General features: G+C 46.0%; 1 protein-coding gene across 25 annotated transcripts in view; it reads right to left on the bottom strand.

Annotated features, from left to right (window-relative positions):
• LOC126491964 (protocadherin gamma-C4) overlaps window positions 1–20,607 on the bottom strand; it is a 182,201-nt gene that overhangs the window by 55,325 nt on the left and 106,269 nt on the right. Inside the window, exon 1 of one of the 25 annotated variants that reach the window (XM_050128009.1) lies at window positions 17,646–20,481. The exons of 22 other annotated variants lie outside the window; for them this stretch is intronic. In XM_050128009.1, the coding sequence (XP_049983966.1) occupies window positions 17,646–18,386 (741 nt within the window). In that variant the 5' untranslated portion in view covers window positions 18,387–20,481. Of the gene's footprint in view, window positions 1–8,739; window positions 12,663–12,705; window positions 16,512–17,645; window positions 20,482–20,607 lie in introns of those variants that run through there. 2 more of the 25 variants (XM_050128001.1, XM_050127987.1) reach the window with 2 other exon arrangements.

The raw sequence follows: 20,607 nt of genomic DNA, 5'->3' as shown, positions 1-20,607 counted from the left end.
CATGAGTACAAAGGAGGCAGAAGGAAAAGGGAAGGGGTGAGAATTTCCTGCATACTCTTTTTTCTTGTTTTAGATTTATTTTTAAGTGTTTGCCTGAATGCATGGCTGTGCGTCAAATGCATGCAGTGCCCACGGAGGCCAGAGGAGTGTATCAGATGCCTCAGGGACCATTGTGAGCGCAATGTGGGTGCTGGGAATTGAACTCCTGTCCTCTGGAAGAGCAAGACAGTGCTCTGAACCACTCTCCCGATCTCTATACTTAGTTTCAGGCTTTGACTTTAATTACATCAACATTTTACATATTCAAAAAGTACAAACTGGGACTGGGGATTTGGTCCAGGGCTGGGGATGTGGTCCAGTTGGGAGAGTGCTTGTCTAGGGTACAGGAAGCCCTGGTTTCTATCCCCGCACCATATCCCCAGTGTGACAGCACACATCTGTGATTCCAGCCCTCAGGTGGAGGCAGAAGGATCACAAGTCCAAGGTCATACTTGATTGTGAACCAAGTCTGAGGGCTGTCTAGGCCACAAGAGACCTAGTTTAACAAAAGCAAAACACAGGGGGTTGGAGAGATGGCGCAGGGGTTAAGAGTACTGATTGTTCTTTTGGAGGACCTAAGTTCAAACCCCAGCATCCACATGGCAGTTCACAACTGCCTGCGACTCCAGTCCAAGGTGACCCAACACATGCATGATGTACAGACACACATGTAGGCAGAACACATATTCACATAGAATAAAGATGAAATGTTAAAAAACATTTAAAAACAATCCCAAAAGACAAAAACCTTAAAAACTTAAACATCAGTGCAACAACACAAACAACCAAAGCAAATCAATAAGGATGTGGAAAACCTCTGAAACTGCATGTAAACCAAAGTGATAATCTTACCTTTACTTCAAATGGATCACAAAACAATACTAGAAGCAATATTAACTCTGCACATATACCCTCAGTTTAAAGGCAACCAATTACCAGCAAACTTTAATCTTAGAAGATGTTTCTCTCACTGGCATGGGTGTAGCCATTCGGAAACGACTTCCCGCATCTGTCAGGATGAGCAAAAGCGGCTGTGTTCATCATGCTATTGGGAAAGGAGGTCTGGAGGGAAGGGGGAGCGCAGGAAGAACCTGAATGGCAGGCATCAAGAGTGTGTATGTGGGCGGATGTGGATCTGGTCTGTTTGTGTTTTCTGGCCCCACCTGCTGAAAAGGCCTAGAAACAGTGACAGGCCACCACGAGCGAGCAGGCAGCACCTAGACCTTAGGTCCTAAGTACCATTCTCTACTACAAAGAGGCAGGAACTCTCAGATACAGGTAAAATCACCTATCTTAGGACTGGAACAGGCAACATACAAGGTGAGCCTGGAATATCTTCTTGTATCTGAAAATAAGAAATGGCTCAAGAAAAATGGTGCCAGCGTGACAAAGAGACACAGGGACCAGCTTGAAGAGGTTCTTATGGATAAAATCTAGAGCAATTTGAGATGAAAAATAAAAACAGCAGAAATGGAATACATTTTACTGAACAAACACAGCCACACACAAATAAGCAAAAGAGAAATTCCTTCTTACAATATAATGAGAGCCAAAATACAGAAAATTACTGTAAGTGGAGCGAAAATCATCTCTCCTGAGTGTGGGCTGGACCAAATGATTTTGTTTTAATGACCTGAATATATTTAAAGTAATACAGGCCACTTTTAAATTGGGGTTTACATAGAGATTGTGGAATCCGTCACATTGTCCTCCTCTGGCTCCCTCCTTTACTTGTTCTGACGGAAGCTACGTCATGATGGAGCTGCTTCCCGGACAGTCCACATAACAAGCTAAGGCAGAACTCCAGCTAACAGGCAGCAAGGAACTGGGGGCCTCATTCCAACAACCTGCAAGGAACTGAAGTTTGTTGGTAACTATGTGAGGAAGTTGACCAAATCAGTGGTGTCCTGATTGCAGCCTTTTTATAGTTTGAGGCAAAGGCACCCATATAGCAAACATCGGTCCCTGACCCACACAGCAGACACAGGTCCCTGACCCACACAGCAGACACAGGTCCCTGACCCACACAGCAGACATAGGTCCCTGACCCACAAAGCTAACGAAACAGTACGTGTTTTAAGAAGCTTGGTTTACATATTTTGTGACAGGACAATGGATAACTAATAGAGAACTACCCCTAGTTTAAATATAACCACAAGGAAACATTTGACAAACACAAGGGCATCCTGTGAAACACAAGGCTTACAAACTTCAGAGTCCTGGTTTCATATACCAAGAGGAAGCTTAGGAACTGTTTCAGACTAAAGTGGACTAAAGACACACAATGACTAAATATAACATATACTCCTGGACTCAAACTTTTAAAGGAAAAAAGCACAAAAATCATAGTAAAGGTTTGGAGAGATGACTTGGTGGATAGTGCTTTCTTTTAAATATAGTTTTTATAGTTTTAATTTAAAATCTCTTCCCCCTCTCTGTGTTTGAATGTGCTGGGTGTGTGTGTTTGAGGTCAGAAGAGAACGCTCCCTTCCACAATGAGCCTGTCTCTGGTTGTTCTACCATTGCATGGTGTACTCTAGGCTACTTGGACCAGGAGCTTCCAGTCGTTCTTCCTGTGAGTGCCTCCCACCTTACCATAGACTGCTGGGTTCACTGCTGTGGTCCCCACATCTGGATTTTAATGTGGGTGCCGAGGTTCAAATTTAGTTCATCAGGCTTGTGCTCCAAGTACTTTTACCTGCTGAGCCACCCATCCCACCCCAGGTAAACCATTTTCTGTACATCCAGACCCCCGTCATCCATGAGGTTTATAACCCTATCCTTTGTGGGCAGAGATGGGCAACACTGGAGGCTTGCTGTCAGTCTTGTCAAAAATGGTGAGCTCCAGGTCCAGTGAGAGACTCTGAAAAACGTGGAAATGTGGAAAGTGACTGAGGAACACACTCCCCCACATATATGAATATGTTACACGCATAGTAAAAATAAATAAATATTGGGCTGGAGAGACGGCTCAGCAGTTAAGAGCATCTGTTGCTCTTGCAGAGGTCCCAGTTCAGTTCCCAGCACCCATATGGTCACTCACAACTGTGTGTGACTTCGGTTCCAGGAGATTCAACACCTTGGTTTGACCTCCTCGGGAACCAAGCATGCATGTGACACACATGCATATATGCAGACACAACACATGAGATAAAATTAATCTTAGGAAGTAAAAATGAACGAAAAAGCAAATAATGGTAAAATTTCAAGGTAGATTGTAGATGCAACCATCATATTAGAGTCATTTTCTGACTTTCATTACTGAAATGTGATTATTTAAAAAATGCCTTTGTTCCTAGAAAATACATAACAAAATGCTTAGGAATAGCAAGGCACAATATCTACAACTGCCACACCAACTCCAGTGTCGTCTGTGTGACATGACATATGTCATTATGCCGGACGGGAGCTACGTGTCCCATGGGACCAGGCTTCCTGGAGGTCAATGGCAGACAGCCAGGTATTAGCCAGCGCTGAGGCATAGACGAGTTTCTCGATTAGCTGGCTATGCGGGATATGAGCTTTGCACAATCTCTTTTATAATAATGATATTCTACATATAAAAGACAAGGATCATTCTCTTCAGAAACAGCTCTGGGATAGGGAAGCAAAGTATGGGAATGTATAAGACTACAGCAGAACCCTTGTCATACACGAGATGTATGATGAGCAAGGGAATAGATGGGTTAATGTTGATGGACAAAGACTGTTATATTACACTTTCAATTTTATGGATAGGCTTGCTAGATCCCAACCCCCATGATGTCTGCTGCATAAGAAGGTACTAAAAAGTATATTTCAGCAGGTGCAGAGAGCTGATTAGGTATATTTGGTCACTAGATGAAATAAAGGGTTAGGAAGAGGAAGGGCCATGATAGCGATAATGAGACAGAAACTTTCTATTCATAAGATGAAACCACTTGTCTGAGGTTTACAGTTTCAAGGACAAGATTTCCTCTTCTAAGGATGCTTTATGTCTAACACCTGTTCCTGATAATGTACTTTTCTTAAATATCGCTGATGTGACTAAAAGAAGCTTTCATACTGTGCCAACCAATGATACATGACCTTCTGATTTGTTCTTTGTTTGAATACTATATAATGAAAACATGAATTCAGTAAAATCACAGCAGATTCCAACCACTCTCTTATGTGTTGTGTCTGTCTGTCATTCGCTGAACTTGTGCCTTCCTGTTACCAAGACCCTGCTTCTCCCATGGTCTGAGTGGCTCCCCTGAGCTGGTCCGTGGCATACAACCTATTCTCAAAAGTCTCATAACATGGTGTACACAGCCTGGTGGTGGTGCACGCCTTTAATCCCAGCACTTGGGAGACAGAGGCAGGCAGATGCCTGTGAATTTGAGGCCAGCCTGGTCTACAAAGTGATTTCCAGCACAGTTAGGGCTGTTACACTGAGAAACCCTGTCTTGAAACATAAAAAAGTACATATATACACATGCCTATGCATGTATATATACATATGTAAGCGCACACACATACAAACCCATATCTATACTTATGCCCCGTGTATATGGTTGACACTTTGCATCTTTGAGATGCTCCATCTGTAAAGTCAGTCAACTACAAATCAGCATTTCTAAAATAGCAGACTTGGTATATAGCTCAGTCGGAAGAGTGATGTGGGAGGTAGGCTGTGAATATGTTTTATTACCATTGGTTAAAAAAGAAGCTGATTTGGCCAATAGCCAGGCAGAATAGAGCTAGGCGGGAAATCCAGAGATGCAGGAACTGGCTGCTTGCTAGTTCTTAGCTTTGTCTCTGCTGCTGTGGTAGAACGTCCTGACAATGCATTCGAGGAAAAGGTCACACGAGCTTACAATTCCAAACTCTCATCTATCATGGAAGGGAATTCTCAGCAGGGGGAGTCTGAGGTTACTGGTCACCTTTCACCCGCAGTTAAGGATAGCATGGTAATGCAAGCATCCTTTGGATCAGCCCACTCTCTCCACTCTTAACACAGTTCAGGAGCCTCTATCCAGGGCAGTGGTTCTTAACTTGTGGGTTGTGACCCCTTTGGGGGGTTGAATGACCCTTTCACAGGGGTCATATATCAGATATACTGCATATCATGTATTTTACATTACAGTTCATAACAATAGCAAACTTACAGTTATGAAGTGGTGTTGACAGAGGCTTCTGTCCCACTAGGTCCCGCAGTCGTTCAGTTCCAAAGAAATTAATCATAAGCTGGTTGGTCTATTAACTCAGGCTTCTTATAAATTAATTATTACACCTTAACCCATAATTCTTGTCTGTGTTAGCCACGTGGCTTGGTACCTTTCATCAGCAAAGCATTCTTATCTGCGTCCTCTATGTCTGGGTGACAACTGCAGACTGACTCTTTCCTCTTCCCAGAATTCTCCTGTTCTCGTTGCCCTGCCTCTACTTCCTGCCTGATTGCCCCGCCTATACTTCCTGCCTGGCTACTGGCCAATCACAGTACACAGACCATTATCCCACAGCAAAATAGCAATGAAAATAATTTTATGGTTGGGGGTCACCATAACATGAAGTAATGTATTAAAGGATTGCAGCATTAGAAAGTTTGAGAACAATGGATTTAGGAAATGGCACCAACCCCAGAGGGTGAGTCCTTATCACTTAAATGAACATAATCAAGATAATTTCCCACAGACATGCCCACAGGCCAACCGATCCAGGCAATTCCTAACTAAGACCCTCTAGATTCTAGATTTTGTCAACTTGACAATGAAAACTAACCACCATACCTAGCACACACAGAGTCCCTAGGTTTGATCCTAGCACCACATAAACAGCATGGGTGGCCCATGCTAGTAATCTCATAACTGGGAGGTGGAGGTAGAAGGATCAGAAGTTCAGAGTCATGCCAGCCTGGGTTATATGATACTCTCTCTAAAGAAATCTCTGTGTAGCTAAGGATGGACTTGAGTTTTGGCTCATCCTGCCTCCACCCCCTGAATGCCGGAATTACAAGCATGAGGCACGCACATGGATTATGTGGTGGTGGTGATGAACAGATACATTCCCCATCAAAGAATGATACTAGAAAAATGACTAGCTGGACGGGGGTGCACTTCTGTAATCCCAGCACGTGGGAGGTAGAGGCAATTGAATGAAGAATTGAAGACCAGCCTTAGTTATGCTTGGGGTTTGAGGCCAGTCCATGGTACATGGGACGCTGATTCCTAAACAAGTAAACAAGTGAAATTATGTGGGTCATCAGACTGGGTGACAATCCCCTCCTGCCTCTGCTAGTGCTGGGATTAAAGGCGTGCACCACCACCTCACCTGGGTGGCAATCACCCCCCCCCCCTCTGCTTCCCGAGTGCTGGGATTAAAGGCGTGTGCCACCACCTCACCTGGCCTTATATCATTAATGTTACTGATGTCAAACTTTCAGTGCTGAGGACTTTATGCACATTTGACATTAATGCTCAATGATTTCTCTATGAATGATAAGGATCCTTTAGCCTATGCAATCCTCCTAAATTTTACCACTTGTAAAATTCAACAGACAAAAATTGAACAGAAAAAAAAAACATTACAGACACAGCTGGGTGCAGAGAGGTATAGGGTACTTCTTATGGTCTCATAGATCAAGAAGAAAAATAAATCTGGGATAGGTTAGCCAGGAACTCCCAAAACAGACCAGCACAGGGCTACCAGAACAGACCAGCACAGGGCTACCAGAACACTTATCTTGCTCAGTCTTGCGAGGACCCACCCATCTGGACAGATGAAACAGTGACCAAATATTCAACCACACACTTGACATCTACACTTGCTGCTTCTCAGGATTCAACCTGGACATACTCTTGTTTTTAAATCCATTCTCTCGTCTTCTACACATAACTACGTGATCCCTTTATCCGTATAATTGCTTGTTTTGAAGACCTGATTAAGAGTGTGAATGAGAATGGCTTCCATAGGCTCAAATGTTTGAGTGCAACTGTCTGGGAAGAGCTGGGAGGTGTGGCCTTGTTGAAGGAGCTGTGTTATCGTGGGGTGGGCTTTGAGGTTCCATTTGCATACAGAGAAAACATAAACCTCCAACTCTCTGGTTTTTGTCATCATCTTCCAGTAAAGTTGCCCAAGATCCCATTGGAGTGAACTCCCCGGTCTCTGCTCCCCAGTATTGCAATTGAGGGAAAGTGTTTTAAAAGAGTTCACTCCAATGGGATCTTATTTTATTTGGGGGCCATTGGATTACCCTTCCTTCTCTAAGTATCACCAATCTCTTTTATAAATTTGGAAACCAATTATTATGTTTTTAATAGATAGACAACACATAAATAGAAAAACCCCACACGTTCTAAGTTAGCACTTAGGACCTACACTTTCCAGAAAATTTTGTTTGTGAAAGGGGAAACTTAGTGAAGAATGAGTATATGACGTTGAAAACATTTAAATCTTAAAGGCTTTTGCTCGAGAAATTCTTCACTGTGTAAATGGCAATAATAACTCGTGCTTGTGATACATTGGTGAATTCTGGATATTTTAAATATCATTGGTGCAGGTAAAAATGATAAGAGAGATGTTTAACTTTATAATTATACACATACTGCACTACTGAAATGTCTAACAGATGAAATACCTTTACAGTTCTTCCTCGTGACAACACATAAATCATATATTTGAGAAAAATTTCAAGCGTGTAGGAGATAAAATTCACCATACTTGGAAGTCAAACAACTGAAAACACGAAACTATATCAAGAAAGTCTAAGTACGGAGCTGAAGAGACCAGAGGCGTCTACAGTGCCTGCTGCGCAGTCATGCACACTGGGCATTTGGATCTCAGCAGCCATGAAACCAGCTGGGGCGTCCCACGGAGGATTATAACCCTCTCCATGGGGTCAGAGCAGGGGACTTCTGGGGCTTGCTGACTTCCAGACTAGTGATAAAATGTGAGTCCCAGGTTCAGGGAAAGAGCTTGCCTCAAATGAACAGGCAGAAAGCGATAGAGAACACGCAGTTCCTTCATTCAGCTTCTGTATGTGTGCATACATTCATACGGACACAGACACACAGGTACAAGCAACTTTTACAAGAAATATATGTATGATCCCTAATGACCAGACATACTACTATTTAAAGGGCATTAAATGCAGTATATGGATTCACTAGCAGATTTAAATGCAATTAAAGGCCATTCTATTGGGGCTAGGGACGTGTTAGCCCAGAGGTAAAGTGTTTAGCTCAGATCTTGGTTCAATCCCCAGAAAGGGAGGTTAAAAGAAAGACAAGCAACTGTAACTTTCCATTAAAATTTGTTTCTTCACTCTAGCGGTATTCGTGTTTCCTCAGCCTATCCTGAGGATTGAATCTAGGGTCTCCATACAGGCGAGTCTCTACCTCTGAGTTTTGAGTTACACCCACAACTTCTGTAGTCCTAACAGCTAAACTGGCATCAAATAATCGACATAAAGATGCCTCGTGATCAAAAGGAAAAAGAATTAAATGTGGAAAGAGCATTATCTTTGGTGAACTAAGCTACCATGTTATAGGGCACAGAGTAATACAAAGTAGAAACTGTTTTATATCATGCAATAGTTGCGGGCAACAATATCATGTTTGTGTATCCTTTAAACCAAATATGGGGACTAGGTTGTTGTTGGTGACTGCTTTATTAATTCCAGATACCCATGAATCATCTATACGAGAAAGATAGTTCGCTACAAGCTCAGAATGGACTCACCTGAATTAATGCATGATTATCTTTAGAAAATACTGAATCACCCGATAGCAAAAGAGGCTCGCTTTTCTCGCAGCTCTCCTGGCTGATGAGCGTGTCTGCATAGTTGGGCTGCGGGAAAATCAAATGACTCTTTCGGGAGCCCGCAGTGAGGGAGACCTCGTGCGAATAGGTCTGCAGGAAAGCTTGCACTCCGTCTACGCCCACAAAGTGAGAGGCTGGAACGTCAGCCAATCCGGGTCCCGCAGCCCCGAGCAGGCGCAGTGAGTGCCAGCGCCGCAGCCTGAGCGCCAGCAGCACCAGAACAAAGACCAGGAAGACGCTGGAGACCGCCGCCACGGCCACCACCAGATAGAGCGTGAGCCCTGAGCTTTCGGAGGTAGAAGGAGACTCCAGATTGTCCAGGTCCGCCAGGACGTCGGGGATGCTGTCGGCGATCGCCACAGTGAGCGTGACAGTAGCGGAGAGAGGAGGCTGGCCGTGGTCCTGCACAGCCACTACGAGGCTCTGCTTGAGTGCATCTCTGTCCATCAGGGCTCGAGCCGTGCTTACCTCGCCCGTGTGCAGCCCCACCAAGAAGAGCCCTGGCTCGCTGGCCTTGAGCAGACGGTAGGACAGCCAGGCATTCTGTCCTGAGTCTCTGTCCACTGCCACCACTTTCGTCACCAGATAGCCAGGCTCTGCTGAGCGGGGCGCTAGCTCCACCCCAGTAGAACCGTCCGTAGGGAGAGTGGGGTACAAGATTTCGGGGGCATTGTCATTCTGATCCAGCACGAACAGATTCAGAGATACGTTGCTGCTGAGTGGCGGGTCCCCGCTGTCACGCGCCATAACCTGCAGTTGTAGGTCTCGGAATTGCTCATAGTCAAAGGAGTGCAGTGCGTACAGGACACCAGTGTCTGAGTTGATGGAGACATAGGAGGAAAGGGGCACGCCCTGGTGGGTGTCCTCAGCTAGGGAGTAAGTGACTTGGGCATTCTTGTCACTGTCGGGGTCGTGGGCGGTCACGGAAGCGATGGAGGCCCCTCTAGGATTGTTCTCTGGGATGTAGGCCCAGTAAGAGGCCTGAGGAAAGACGGGTGGGTTATCGTTCGTGTCTGCTATGATCAGCGAGAGGTGAGTTTCGGTTGACAGGGGCGGGCTTCCTCTGTCAGTGGCGGTCACTGTGATGTTGTAGCTAGTAACCTGTTCTCGGTCTAGGACTGTGTCTGTGACTAAACTATAGTAGTTTCCGTAAGATTTCTCTAATTTAAAGGGCAGATTCTCCTGGATGGAACAGACTACCTGCCCATTTTCCCCAGAGTCTTGATCATTTACATTTAAAAGGGCTATTAATGTCCCTCGGGGAGAGTTTTCTGGAACGGAGCTGGTGAGGGACGTGATGGTTACTTCAGGGGCATTGTCGTTCACGTCCAGGACTGTGACGAGGACTTTGGCCCGTGCAGAATATCCCGCCTTATCGGTTGCTTGCACTTCCATCTCGTAGAAACCCGATTCCTCGTGGTCCAGCTCCCCTATTGTTGATATTGTCCCCAAATGACGGTCTAGCTTGAAAACTTTAGCTGCCTTGTCGTCCACATACCGGAAGGAATACATCACTTCCGCGTTGACTCCTTCGTCCGGGTCGGTGGCATTGACTTGCAGCAGCTGAGTGCCCACAGCCACGTTCTCCCGCACACTCACGCGGTACTCGGACCGAGCAAACACAGGTGCGTTGTCGTTCGCGTCTAGGACTGTCACGTGGATGCGCGCCGTGCCAGTGCGAACTGGGTCCCCCGCATCGGAAGCGGTGAGGACCAGGAGGTGCTCCGCCTTTTCCTCGCGGTCCAGTGCGCGCTCCAGCACCAATTCCGGGTACTTGTTACCATCAGCTCCTTTCTGCACCTCCAGCGAGAAGTGAGCATTCGGGCTGAGCTGGTAGCTCTGAAGAGAGTTCTTCCCGATATCTGGATCCCAAGCGTGGGGAAGAGGGAACCGCATCCCAGCGGCGGCGTTTTCAATCATTTTTATTTCTAATTCACTCTCACGGAAGTAGGGAGCATTGTCGTTAATGTCCCGCACTTCTACTTCCACTCCGTAGATTTTCCCTATATCTTCCATCAGAATCTCTAGATTTAATTGACAACTGATGGACCCCATGCACAGCTCCTCCCGGTCTATCCTGCCCGCGGTGACCAAGCTGCCGCTCCGCGGGTTCAGAGCGAAAAGTTGAGTCCTACCTCTGGAGACGATGCGGACCCCGCGCTCCGCCAGCTCGCGGGGCTCCAGCCCCAGGTCCTTGGAGATGTTGCCCACCCTAGATCCTTTCTCCAGCTCCTCAGGAACTGAATAGCGTATCTGGGTGGATCCGACCTCCCACAGGATCCCGAGGAGGACAGCCAGCAAGACCAGCCCTTTTCCATCCTGGCTCCATTGCGCAGGGATCATTGTCACTTGAGGATTATCTCCAATCCTGCCTTTGACCACTTAAACCAGAATCCGCTTTTCAGGCCTTGGAACCCAACAGTTAGGAGGTGGGACCAGCTCCTCTGGCCAGTTTCCTCGGAGAGGTGTTTTTGTCTCAATCTATCTGCATTGTGCTTTAGGCGCACGCAAAGTCAGTGAGCAGGACTTCGCTGCCTTTTCCTCCCTGGTTGAACAGCGGCGCTCAGAGTCTGAACCAATTACTGCACAGTCCTGAACTAAGGGAGAGAATTACTTTGGTCGTGTACCTTGAACAGCTCCATCTACTGTTCTTCAAGTGGAGATGGAGACAGAAAGACTCATCAGTAGTGGACTGTTCAGTGAGCATTTTAGTTCTCTCATATTTTACCTACAAACCCACTTCTTTGAAATTATTTTCAGTAGCTGTTTGTGTTTTCCTATTTTTGCCCAATAAGTCAAAATTTCAGTAGATCTCTGGTGTTGAGTAAGACTTAGTAAGAAAACTAGGAATCTGAAGAATACTATAAAATTACCTTGTCTTGGGTAACCGACCTAATTTTAGTAACTGAGAATTATTGGCCGTACATTTAGAAGCACATCAGAATGTAGAAAAGATTCTAGGAGAGGACATATTTCATGTGTCTAGAAGCTGTGTTTGATGATGGCTTTAGGACAGTGGACCTTAGCTATCTCCAGTGCTTAAGTATAAACTCTAACTGAGCTAGCCTCCAGCCTCAGGTAGCCAGAAAATAAAATTGGAAGGAAACTTACAGATACTTGTGGGAAAAGACCAGACATAAAAGTGAGATTAAAAGAACCCTTAATATATCTGAACACCATTACCAAATTATTATCACATCATATTTGAGAACCTTTTTGTACATAGTATTTCTCAATTTATATTAATAAAGAAAAAGCCTCATATGCTCAAGATATTGATCTCCCAAGAAACAACTACAGAGGAACAAAAGTATAGTTCAGTTTATATTTGAGTAGGCTCAGCATAAGATGCTTAGCAGGTAAAGGCGCCTGCTGCCCAACCTAACTGAATCTGAGAAGTTCCTGGGACTCACAAGGTAGAAATAGAAAACCAACTCCCAAAAGTTGTCCTCTGACCTCCACATAGCACACACACACACACACACACACACACACACACACACACACAGTTTAGATTACTTGAACGGCAGTGAGCCATAATACTTCAATGTTTTGATTTTTGATGTATATGGATAAAACATTGCAAAATCCTGAAGCCTAATGGTGGCAGTTACTGGCCCATAGAAAAAAGACAGGAAAGGAAGTGAGATTGTGCAAATCAAACAGGAGATTGTGAGTAAAATGTGCTTGAAGATATTTCTTTCAAAGCCAGATGTGGTGGCACACACTTTTAATTCCAGCAGAGGGAGGAGGACCTCTGTGTGTTCAATGCCAACCTGGTCTACACAGTGAGTTCCAGGACAACTGGACCCTGTTAAAAAAAAATCATTCCAAACGAATATGAAAATTAAACAAATTGCGAATGAAAGGCACATTGAAACTCACGTGGGTAGAAGCGAGAGAATCAGAGAGTGTCTTGTTCTCCTCGGTGACACTCACTTCTACAGAAGCTTGCATTGAAAGATCTTGCGGAGGGATCATTTCTGGCGTTAAGGTAAGAAAATGAGGTGTTTTTTGACTATTGGAGGCAACATAGAGATTGTAGGAATAAGGCAGAGTCCCCTCACTGTAGTTGAGAGAAACCCCTGGTCTAGTCTTACAACAGAGGCCAGACTGAAAGCAGTCTGAGGCTGCAGGACTGTGGGACTGTCGAAGACGAAGGACCATGGCCAGAATCACAACGAAAAGAAAGAGTACTGAGACCAAGGCCAAGGCCACCACCAGGTAAAACTGAAGCTCACTCTGGGGGTCTGACGGCAGAGGGTCTTCGCTGAGGTCTGGCAGGACCTCTTGTAGGCTGTCAGCGAAGATCAGGTGCAGCGTGGCTGTAGCCGAGAGCGGTGGCTGCCCACCATCACGCACAGCTACCAGAAGGCGCTGCCGAGCCGCGTCCTTGTCGCCCAAGGCACGCGCTGTGCGCACCTCGCCAGTGCGCAGGCCCAGGCTGAAGAGTCCAGGATCGCTGGCCTGCAGCACGTGATACGACAGCCAGGCATTGTGTCCAGAGTCTGCGTCCACCGCCACCACCTTAGTGACCAGGTATCCGGGCTCGGCGGCGCGCGGTACCATATCGAAGAGCGCGGAACCATCGGACTCGAGCGCTGGGTACAGCACGCGTGGTGCATTGTCGTTGCGGTCGCCCACCAGCACGAGCATGCTCACGTTGGCGCTGAGCGCAGGCGAGCCCTGGTCGCGCGCCTGTAGTGTCAGTTGAAAGGAGCGCAGCTGCTCATGGTCGAAGGCGCGCTGCGCAAAAACTACCCCGCTGTCCTGGTTCACGGATACGTAGGACCATAACGATTTAGGTTCCAGGTCGCTGGCTATGATAGAGTAGGAAATATGGCCATTGGGCCCCAAATCCGGGTCGGAGGCGCTTACTTGTGCAATGGAAGCACCAGGCGGGTTATTTTCGGCCACTTGGATCAAGTAGGAGGCCTGGTGGAAAACTGGAGCGTTGTCATTGATGTCCCCAACGTGCAGCGTGACGCTTGTGCTGGAGGAGAGGGGTGGCTTGCCTCTATCAGTGGCGACGATGGTGACATTGTACACTGGAGTCTGCTCCCGGTCCAGAACCCCATCAGTTACAAGCTTATAGTAATTACTGGCAGAAGATTCAATTCTAAAAGGAACCGTTTCTTCTATGAAGCACGTCACCCTTCCATTTTCTTCTGAATCTTTATCATATGTTTTGAACAGAGCCACCACTGTCCCAGGCTCTGCATTTTCAGTTATAGAATTGGACACCGAAGTAAAAACTGCTTCCGGGGCATTGTCGTTTTCATCGAGAATTTCTATAATAACTTTACATTCTGAGGCCATGCCTCCACCGTCCTTGGCCTCTATGCTCATGGTATAAGTTCTCTTGGTTTCAAAGTCTATAGGGCCTTCAGATTTAATTTCTCCTTTTTGGTAATCTAGGATAAACTTATTTCTAATATCATCTCCTACTGATTTGAAGGAGTAGGTGACCTCTGCATTGACACCCTCGTCCTGGTCGTTGGCCACCACCTTTAGCACAGAAGTGCCTGAGGGCACGTTCTCTTTCAGACTGACTCTGTAGGAGTCTTGGCTGAACACTGGGGGGTTATCATTAGCATCAGTGACCTCGATTTGAATTTGAGCAGTGCCAGTTAGTACTGGTTCTCCCCCGTCCACCGCGGTCAGGACCAAGAGCAGGGAGCTCTGCTTTTCCCTGTCTAAAGGCTTCTCTAACACTAATTCTGGGGCATCCTTGCCTTCAGCCTTGTCCTTCACCACCAGAGAGAAATGCTCGTTCTTACTGAGCTGGTAACTCTGGAGGGAGTGAGGTCCTACATCTTCATCTATGGCAGATTCCAGGCCAAACCTGGTGCCTGGAATTGCAAGTTCATTGATTTGTAAAACAACACTATTTTGGAGGAAGTGGGGAGGATTATCATTTATGTCTTCTATCACCACGCTGACGTGAAAGACGTTTAGGGGATTTTCTGCCACAATCTCTAAGGGCAGGACACACAGGGAGCTTTGGAAGCACAGTAACTCTCGATCTATTCTGTCGCTCACAACTATGTTCCCGTTCTCAGGGTTCACAGTAAGGTACGGTTTCTCTGCGATAACTCTGAGGTTTCGAGTCCGTAAATCCCGAACAGGCAGCCCCAGCTCCACAGCGAGGTTTCCCACAACCGAGCCCATGGCCATTTCTTCGGGAATAGAATATCGGACTTGCTCTGAAAGCCCCGTGCAGAACAAAGGCAGCAAGAACGGAAAGAGTACTTGCCTCCACCGGGTCCTGCTCTCTGGCTTCACGTTGGGCTCCATCCTTCTCAGAGGTTCCCGGGTGAAGCGGGGAGGCTTCACGAATTACTTCCACCACAAAGGAAACCCAAACGCTCCCTCCAAGTTTGGGGATCTCACAGTCTCTAATTTGATTTGCTAAGCAGAAGATTCAAGTCCCCCCACTCTTTAAGCCTCCAGTGAACGCTCACAATTTCAACCCGTAGAGCCTGGGAGTCAGCTCTTACAGCGAACTGGACAACAGCGGCGCCCAGAGTTCACTCTTAAAATTGCAACCAGAAGCCTTTACAGATTCGATGGGATTAGGTATACGGAGCTATGTTGGGACAAAAGCAACAAAGGAGTTTATGAGTTTAGAATTTGTTTTCCAGTGTTGCTATTGAACAAAACCCCCCGAGATGGAATCTGTAGCACAGCTATTAACCAAGCAATGATAGATTAAAAGGCCTGTCTTCTCCTGTCAGAGGAAATGCACACAGTGGAAGAACCAGGCAAGACTCTTCTCAAGACCACGTGGAAAAATAGCCCCACCAAGTGGTTTGGGAAAACCTGACAGTGGTGAAATGACACCAGGTATCATCTTCAGACACATGCATAATTGCTAGAGACAGGGCACTCCATACTATTGAGGGCAATTTTGAAATAAAGATGATCAGCGTCATAAATTATTTCTAGTTATAATATAGACGCATTACAGGGATTGTTAAATGCTTGTTCACCCTTAAGAATTTAATGACATGACATGTGAGCGCATTTTCTCTTTTACCCTTTTATTTAAATGAACTATATGGTGCATCCCAACTGAATCTTGAGCGACTTGCAAATCAGCTTTCAGAGTTCTGTTCACAGCTCCCCAACTCATTTAGATTGTGCTTTAAAATACAGTGCAATCTCTCCCTACCAATCATAGCATTTTGAATAATCTAATTCTAGTTCAAGTGTAGTATCTTAAGATTTTTTTCCCTTTTGAGTTTGGAATTCCATACGTATAAACACTACTCAAAACACTCAAATAGTCTTCTTGGCTTCAAGACAAATTTAGGCATATGTAGTAAGAACTAACAACAGTTGAAGAATTGTGCTCAATCACCAAATTTACAATGAATTATATTAAGATCAACTCCTAAGTGCAAACCATCACTTGAAAGGAAATATTAATGCACAAATAACTTGAATCAAGTCTCCAGGTGTGACACAGGAATGTAGAGTTTAATCATGGAAGTGATTCATGTGATTAAATCTTCTAGATAAAAACTCTTTGTTGTTTGCCTTTGCTTCAGAGAATATGCATATTACTGAATAAGTATTGAGGCTCCAATAGCAAGGGCTTTTTCTTTCTGATTACCACAATTGAATATGCTTAAGTGTAGTGAAAAATGAGCTTAAGAAAGCTGGAATCCAAGACTTCTAGATGAAAGACGACAATGAAGGAGAAGAAGGAGAAGACTTCACAAAGAGGAGGAGGAGGAAAGAGGAGGAAGAAGAGGAGGAGGAAAGAGGAGGAAGAGGAGGAGGAGGAGGAAAGAGGAGGAGGAGGAGGAGATGAAGAAGTCCCACCCCCCTTGTGCTAGAGATTTCACCAAGGGTCTTACATGCTAAGCACATGATTGGCCACTGAATCAATCACTTATGCAATCCAAATACCCACTCCCCTCTCCACAAACCATATAAACAAATCTGATTTTGAAACTTTCTGAGAAGCATGGGACAAGCATTTCTATATGTGAATTTGTAACATTAAAAAGCATTCCAAAAAAGGAAAGGAAAAATAGAAAAGAACAAGAGAAGAAAAAACAGGAAAAAAAGAAAAAGCATTACACTCAACACTACAGTTAAAAAAAGGAAGCAACATCGACTCAACAACAGTCAGGTTATTCTAGTGAATTCACAGTAGGATAGATAGGGAGCCTAAGACAATGATCCTGCATTCCCTCTCCCAACAAAGAACGTCCTGTTATGCATCTGTTTTGATTGGGTGAAGCATCGACACAAAATTGAAGTAGTCAACAGGACCCCAAAATACCATCAACCTTCAAAAAACAAAACAAAATGGAATTGTTCTGTACTCAGAAGAAAATCTCACTATAAGTAGTGTGTAGATAAAGGAGGAAAGCTGCAGAGACTATGTTCCTGAGTTAAATTTACACATTAGAAGCAAACTATGGTAGACTATAGAGAGGCTGTGAAGTTGAAATAAAATCTATGAGTCGTCCAATTAAATCACAGTTAGTTTACATTGACAGTCACGGATCATGACGATAGAAAACGGTACTGAAGTTAATGCACGACAAAGCAAGCGAAGAGAATCGATCTAGCCTTATAAAATCAAAAGAAAACATGCAAGCACTAAAAATCGACTTTGATAAAGCCTTCTGAAAAAAACAGTGTTAATCTGATGATGGTAAGGTACACAAACCAGCAGACAAATGTTCTATATATGTATAGAGTACTTATTTTCACCCAAGCCTAATTTTCATAACCAGCTCAACAAAAGTCCCTTCAAGACTTGTGCCAAAACAGCAACATTTGGGAGGCAAAGAAATTTATCTCACCTGAATATCTGTCGGGTCACATTTGCCTAAAATGGTAGCTGAGTCTTCAGCTATCAAGAGAGGCTCGCTTTTCCCACAGCTCTCCTGGCTGATGAGCGTGTCTGCATAGTTGGGCTGCGGAAAGATCAGGTGACTCTTCCTCGAGTCTGCAGTGAGCGAAACCTCGTGGGAATAGGTCTGGAGAAAAGCTCGCACCCCGTCCACGCCCACAAAATGCGAAGGAGGCATGCCAGCCAATCCGCTGGCAGCCTGGAGCAGGCGCGAGGAGTGCCAGCGCCGAAGCCTGAGAGCCAGTAGTACCATGACAAAGATGAGGAAGATGCAGGAGACTGCAGTGATGGCCACCACTAGGTAGAGGGTGAGGCCTGACTCGTCAGGATTGGCGGGAGTCTCCAGACTAACCAAATCCTCCAGAACCTCTGGGATGCTGTCAGCCACGGCCACAGTAAGTCTGACAGTAGCGGAGAGGGGAGGCTGGCCGTGATCCTGTACAGTTACCACAAGGCTCTGCTTGAGAGCATCTTTGTCCATCAAGACGCGGGCAGTGCGAACCTCGCCTGTGTGCAGCCCCACGGAGAAGAGCCCTGGCTCGCTGGCTTTGAGCAGGCGATAGGACAGCCAGGCGTTCTGTCCCGAGTCTCTGTCCACTGCCACCACCTTGGTCACTAAATAACCCGGCTCTGCTGAGCGGGGCGCCAATTCCACCCCAGTGGAGCCATCAGTAGGGAGAGAGGGGTACATGATCTCTGGAGTATTGTCGTTCTGGTCCAGCACGTACAGGGTCAGCGAAATATTGCTGCTTAATGGTGGGTCCCCACTGTCATTAGCAGTCACTCCCAGTTGTAAGGTTTGGAACTGCTCATAGTCGAAGGACTGCAGGGCATACAGCACACCGGTGTCTGCGTTGATAGAAACATAAGAGGAGAGAGGTGATCCCTGGATTGTGTCCTCAGCCAGAGAGTAAGTGACCTGGGCATTTTCTCTGCTGTCCCTATCAACTGCGGTCACTGAGAAGATGGAAGAGCCTCTCGGGTTGTTTTCAGGAATGTAGGCAGAGTAAGAGGGGTGAGTGAAAACTGGAGGGTTGTCGTTGGCATCCGCCACTTTCAGCAGGAGGTGAGTTTCCGTAGACAAGGGTGGACTTCCCTGATCTTTGGCGATTAATGTGATATTGTAGCTCTCCACCTGCTCCCGATCCAGTTCACTACTTGTTATCAATTTATAGTAATTTCCGTAAGTCTTTTCTAACTTAAAAGGAAGACCACTAGGAATGAATCAAGTGACCTGACCGTTTTCTCCAGAATCTTGATCTTGAACGTTTAAAAGAGCAATCACTGTACCTGAAGGAGAATTTTCCATCACGGAGTTAATGGACGAGGTGACAGTTATCTTTGGAGTGTTATCATTGACATCCACAACTGTGATCAGCAACTTGGCGGCGCTCAAGAGGCCTCCACCGTCTTGGCCTTGAACTTCCATCTCGTAGAATCTGTACTTTTCAAAATCCAGAGGCTTTCCGACTAGAACTTCTCCAGTTTGAGGATTCAACTGAAAGATTTCAGAAGCTTTGCTTTTCACTTTCTGGAACGAGTACCTCACTTCCCCGTTGATACCCTCGTCTGGGTCTGTGGCGTTTACCACGAGCACCCGAGTTCCAGAGCTGAGGCTTTCGGGAACACTCACTCTGTACACAGACTGTGTGAACTTTGGGGTGTGGTCATTTACATCGAGGACCACCACACGAACAGGAACCGTGCCCTTGCGGATGGGATCTCCCCCATCTAAGGCTGTGAGTAGAAGATGGTGAGATGCCTCTTTCTCCCGATCCAGGCCTTCCTCCAGCACGAGCTCTGGGTTCTTGTCCCCATCGGTTCCGCCTCTCACCTGCAAGGAAAAGTAGCTACTAGGACTGAGCTGGTAGCTCTGGAGGGAGTTCATCCCCGCATCTGGATCCCTAGCGTTAGGAAGTGGAAATCGCGATCCAGGACTAGCCTGCTCGCTGACTTTGATCTCCACCTCCTCTTCCCGGAAGCTGGGGGCGTTATCATTAATGTCCGTTATTTCCACCTCCACTCCGTAAATTTTCAGGGTGTCCTCCACTAGAATCTCCAAATTTAGCAAGCAGGAGGGCAACGTATCACACAACTCTTCACGGTCGATCCTACCTGCGGTGACCAAACTGCCACCTCGCGGATTCAGAGCGAAAAGCTCCGTTTCTGCGTCTCTGGAGACGATGCGGACTCCGCGTTCCGCAACCTCCCATGGCTCCAGCCCCAGGTCTTTGGAGATGTTGCCCACGAAGAAGCCTTTATCTGTCTCTTCTGGCACCGAGTATCGCATCTGCCCTGCCCCAAACGTCCACAAGGTTCCCAGGAAAATGCACAGCGGGACCAGCGCGCTGCGTACCGGTCTCTGAGGCTGATTCGCCATGGCCCGGTGTGAGCTCTCTTTCGTGGGGTCTTGCGCAGGTTTATTTATTTATTTTTTTCTGAATCACCTTTTGTGTCTACGAGGTCCCAGGATGTCCGCATCCAAAATATATCCCGAAGCGAACGAAGGTGTTCTTATTTCCAGAATTAAGATGCGTGAGTATCCATGCCTTTCAGCTTTGTGTGGTGGAGGTTCGGGAGGACTCAATAGCTTTGTTCTTCCATTCCTTGATTGGTCAACAGCGGCGCCTAGAGTCCAATCTTATTATTACAACCCTAAGAAAAACCTGGTGTCTGTGGCAGAGGAAATTGTCACACTCACCTTTTCCGTGGATCATACACATTTGTGAAGTTGAAAACCGCAAACAATAGTGATGTGATGTAAAATCTGTCAAGCGCACTTATGAAAAGGGTAAGTATTAAATGGACTTGTTAAATTAAAAACGTTTCGGAACACTACTTGAACTGGAAATTCGCAGACTAGTTGTGATTCCGACTGGTTTTGCTGACGGAAGAGACGACATCTGTGGATG

This window comes from Alexandromys fortis, unplaced genomic scaffold, assembly GCF_014885135.2.
Source record: "Alexandromys fortis isolate MF-2015 unplaced genomic scaffold, M_Fortis_MF-2015_v1.1 scaffold_283, whole genome shotgun sequence".
Classification (NCBI taxonomy): domain Eukaryota; kingdom Metazoa; phylum Chordata; class Mammalia; order Rodentia; family Cricetidae; genus Alexandromys; species Alexandromys fortis.
The sequence above is the reverse complement of the archived record's forward strand: the minus strand, read 5'-3'. Positions and strand labels throughout refer to the sequence as shown.